This window comes from Carya illinoinensis, chromosome 5 (genome assembly GCF_018687715.1).
Source record: "Carya illinoinensis cultivar Pawnee chromosome 5, C.illinoinensisPawnee_v1, whole genome shotgun sequence".
In the NCBI taxonomy this organism is placed as follows: Eukaryota; Viridiplantae; Streptophyta; class Magnoliopsida; order Fagales; family Juglandaceae; genus Carya; species Carya illinoinensis.
In genome coordinates this window covers 22,450,930-22,455,150 of record NC_056756.1, presented here as the reverse complement: position 1 = coordinate 22,455,150, position 4,221 = coordinate 22,450,930, and the positions used below count along the sequence as shown (strand labels likewise).

General features: G+C 37.7%; 1 protein-coding gene across 1 annotated transcript; it reads left to right on the top strand.

Moving 5' to 3' along the window:
- The first annotated feature begins 707 nt into the window (after nucleotides 1-707).
- On the top strand, nucleotides 708-3,593 carry LOC122311192 (probable 1-acyl-sn-glycerol-3-phosphate acyltransferase 4). The gene is made up of 4 exons (XM_043125630.1): nucleotides 708-777; nucleotides 1,627-2,273; nucleotides 2,583-2,713; nucleotides 3,317-3,593. Exons 2-4 carry the CDS (start codon nucleotides 1,699-1,701, stop codon nucleotides 3,589-3,591), a joined length of 981 nt encoding a protein of 326 aa, XP_042981564.1. The 5' UTR covers nucleotides 708-777; nucleotides 1,627-1,698; the 3' UTR covers nucleotides 3,592-3,593.
- Nucleotides 3,594-4,221: the final 628 nt, after the last annotated feature.

The following is a 4,221-nucleotide window of genomic DNA, read 5'->3' as shown; positions in this document are numbered from 1 at the left end:
GTTTACAAAGTTTTGAAAAGAACGTCGGAAGACTCTGAACCCGTGTCTCCCTCTGTTTCTCCTATCTTCTTCAAGGTATGAATCACTAGCGATTTATTTTTTAAAACTGCTACAGGCAACCGTTGGAGGTAAACGTGGGGGAACCGACTTGTCACGTAAGTCAATATATTTATTAAAAAGAAAAGAAAAAAAAAAAAAAAAGAAAAAGATGAAATGAAACGGAGGGAGGGAAAATTTCAGATTTGTCATTTTCTCAGACGAAACCAGAACTGGGGTCTGCGATGCGTCTCGTGTGGCTGTCTCCGTCTGGGCATTGTTGGGTTTGGGACGCTGTATCTAGTGTGGCTGTCTCCGTGGGTGTCGTCCATCTCTGTGGGTGTCTCTGAATAAGTAGCTTCGTGTGGGTGTTTCTTTCATCTCTGTCGGTGTCTCGTCCAAATTTGTGTTGTGTGGGTTTCTCCGTGGCTAGCTTCAGGTAAAATGTCGACTCTTAATAATACATTCTGTGTTGTAGTGCTGCATGTTGCTACTTGGAGAGCGAGAGAAACAGAGAGAAATATCCTTCCGTTTTCTCTCTTATTCTTTTTCCATTTCAGTAAATCCAATCCATTTCAGGGACCGGTTGTAGCCTCGGAGGATTGCCAAACATCCGTGAAGAAGAGGAAATTGGAGTAAAGGTAATGATCTTAAAAATATTTGAGTTTAATGATGGGGTTGGTTTCCGTAAATGATTTGGTGGAGTGTAGTGCAGATTGAGAAGTTTTCCCTACCGTCAAGGTTCATAACTACCGCATGTGTTATTATTAAATTGTTTTTGGAGGGAGCATGTCTTATTTTATATTTGTGCTTGAACGTATTTGCAATTATTCCGCTTCCTCCCCGGTCTCCCCTTATTGGAATGGATTTATTTTAGCTCTCCGGCACACGCAGTTGTTGAGAAGAAAAAGGATATTGCACCTTCTAAAGACGCTGTGTAATTTCTTCTCCACTTCGGGTCGTGATCTTTTTCTTTTTCCTTATTGATAACTCTTCTTGTGACCTTTCTTTAAAGTTAAGATTCGGTATCATAATGGTGGCATGGTTTGAAGATATCTGATGTATTTTATTGTATGGAGAGATGGTTGCATGGCCCAGATTGTTAGGTTACCATATAGTGTTAGGTTACATCTCTGTCTAAACTATAGCATAAGAAGAGAGTAACTTTGCATTAAGCTTTCATAATCTAATTAGTATTTGGCTGGATCTAATCATTTGGGTTGAGCATCTAGGCCAACTAGATGTTGTTTTCACGGTTGTAGTCAGTGACAAACTTATCACATGAAAGTCTCGATCAATTCAAAGTTTAGTGGCCTGCTTCTTCATTAGGGATGAGCTGCATGTAGGTTCGTTTAGCATTATACCAGCTCTCAGCCTTTAACAATACGTTTGTTTGCTATTTGGGCAGATAACTTTTGATGCTCTCTTGCAATTGGTTTACATATTCCATCTGGTTGTTCGATCATGAATTCAACTTTATACTTCCCTCCTTCCTTTTAAACATGGGTATGGACTGTTTTTGCTTTCAGATAGACATGTCTGTTTTATTGCCCTGATCTTGTCTTTTATTTCTTTTCGCTCAAATTTTAGGAACATCTCAAATAACGTTGGGGTATCGCAGCTGTCTTAAGAAGGGAAGTTTTTGAACAGTCACCAAAGGATATGGAAGCTTGCAAGCCGCTCAAATCTGATAATAATAGATTAAAGCACCGCCCTTTGACTCCTATTTGGGTTTTAAGGGGTCTTCTATGTCTAGTGGTGTTTCTTTCCACCGCCTTCATGTTTTTGGTGTATTTTGCACCTGTGAGTGCTGTCATGTTACGGCTTTTCAGCCTGCATTACAGTAGGAAAGCATCATCCTTCCTCTTTGGCCTGTGGCTGGCTCTGTGGCCTTTTCTGTTTGAAAAAATAAACGGGACCAAAGTGGTTTTTTCTGGAGATATGGTTCCAGAAGGGGAGCGTGTTTTGCTTATTGCCAATCACAGAACTGAGGTTGACTGGATGTACTTGTGGGATCTTGCATTGAGGAAAGGGTGTCTGGGCCACATGAAATATATTCTTAAAAGCAGCTTGATGAAACTGCCTGTCTTAGGTTGGGGATTTCACATCTTGGAGTTCATTGCTGTGGAGAGGAAGTGGGAAATTGATGAATCAGTTTTGTGCAATATGCTTTCCACATTTAAGAATCCTCAGGATCCATTATGGCTCGTTCTGTTTCCTGAAGGAACTAATTTTACGTATTACCTCATTATTACCTTTTATATTCTGTTAAATTCCATGTGCAATCATCTTATAAGAAACGAACATATGGTTTTAGGTTCAGTATATGGCTAGTGTGATCGTATGGATCTTAGGTTATCTTATTTTGTCAGGTAATTATAGATCTCTAATATAAGTAATCCGTGGGTCCTTTAATCCATGCATCTCTGCTTTTGTGCTGCCCGCATTTCATTCTGTTCTAGAACACATTGAACTTGTTAAACTTTACTTGTCTGTAAGATTTATGTTTATGCCGTTTTAAGACATCTAAGCTTTTCTTTTTACAGTGAAGAGAAATGCAAGAAGAGTCGAAAATTTGCAGCTGAAGCTAAACTGCCTATGATGTTCAATGTCTTGCTCCCAAAAACAAAGGGCTTCTGCTTTTGCTTGGAAGCACTGCGGGGCTCCTTGAATGCAGGTTCTATTACAAAATTGTCCTCCTCTATTCCATCCTGCAAAATTTCTGTGTTCAATGGAGGGTTTCCATTGGCACTTCTTTCTAGGTTAATGGTATATTTCTGTAACACAAAAGTTGTCTGTCCTTATGCTCTGCCAGTGGTAATGCCAATTCTTTGCCTGTAGATGGCACTTTTGCGGCCTTTTCTGTTTTATATAAAAATCGTGGTTCCTGATTCCTTATGCATTACCATTGGGATTGTAGTAGGTTAGTGATTTGTAACTTATCGGAGGAATGGAAGGAAAATGACTGCTATTGGTAGTAATCATGGACTGTTTTATTCTAAAATCATGGTTCCTGTTCCTTTCACATTACCATTGGAACTCTGTTGGTGATTTGTAACTCGTCAAATGAATAGTTAAAATGACCGTTTGCTCATAAAATCATTTGTACGACATCTTGATAATTGAAGCTGCGGTTGGTCTGCCACTTTAGTCAAATTATTTCTTCAAATAGCTGTTTGCTCATGAAATAATTCTGATGACATAAGCTGCACTTGTTCCTCATGTTTCTCTACTACCTTTTTTGAAACTTGATACAGCTTCATATATTAATTACCTGCAGTTTATGATGTGAGCATCGCATACAAGCACCAATGCCCTTCCTTTATGGACAATGTGTTTGGCGTGGATCCTTCAGAAGTTCACATTCATGTTCTGCGTATCCCAATTGATGAGATTCCAGCTTGTGATACGGGGGCTGCAGCATGGTTAACGAATAGGTTCCAGCTCAAGGACCAATTGCTCTCATATTTACAACAGAAAGACGATTGCTGCAGAATGAATGACTCATTCAAGGTTAGTAAATTAATCACTCTCTTAAACTTTTGTATTCCATAAACGATACACACACAAATACATAAACACATACATACATATAGACATACAAACACGCGCGCACACACACATACACATACATACATACATACAACATACATCCATACATCTGTGCATACATACATCCATACATATATGCATACACACACATACACAGATGAACACATACATACATACATACACGCACAAACATACACAAACATATACATATGGACGTGTGATAGAGTTTGAAGAAGAGGAAATTGGAGTAAAGGTAATGATCTTAAAAATATTTGAGTTATTGTTATATTTTTTTGGTTCACTTTTTATCAAAAACATGACTTGATTTTTTTTTTTTTTTTGAGTTTCAGACAAATAGTCGAGGCTTTTTTGGTTTCTCTGTCTTCTTCAATTGGTTCTTTTGCCATCTCATGTTATCATCTTTTGTGCACTATTACTATTTCAGGTATATCCCCCGTCCCAGACAAACTTACCTTAGTAATTTAATCTAGTTCATTTCAAATTTTTTTACCATAGTTAACTATTTTAATCCTTTAAATTTTTTACAATAATTCAAATGATTGAAACTTTAATGAGATTTATATTATCAATTAATCTGAAACATTAAATTTAATTGTTTAACATACAAAAGAG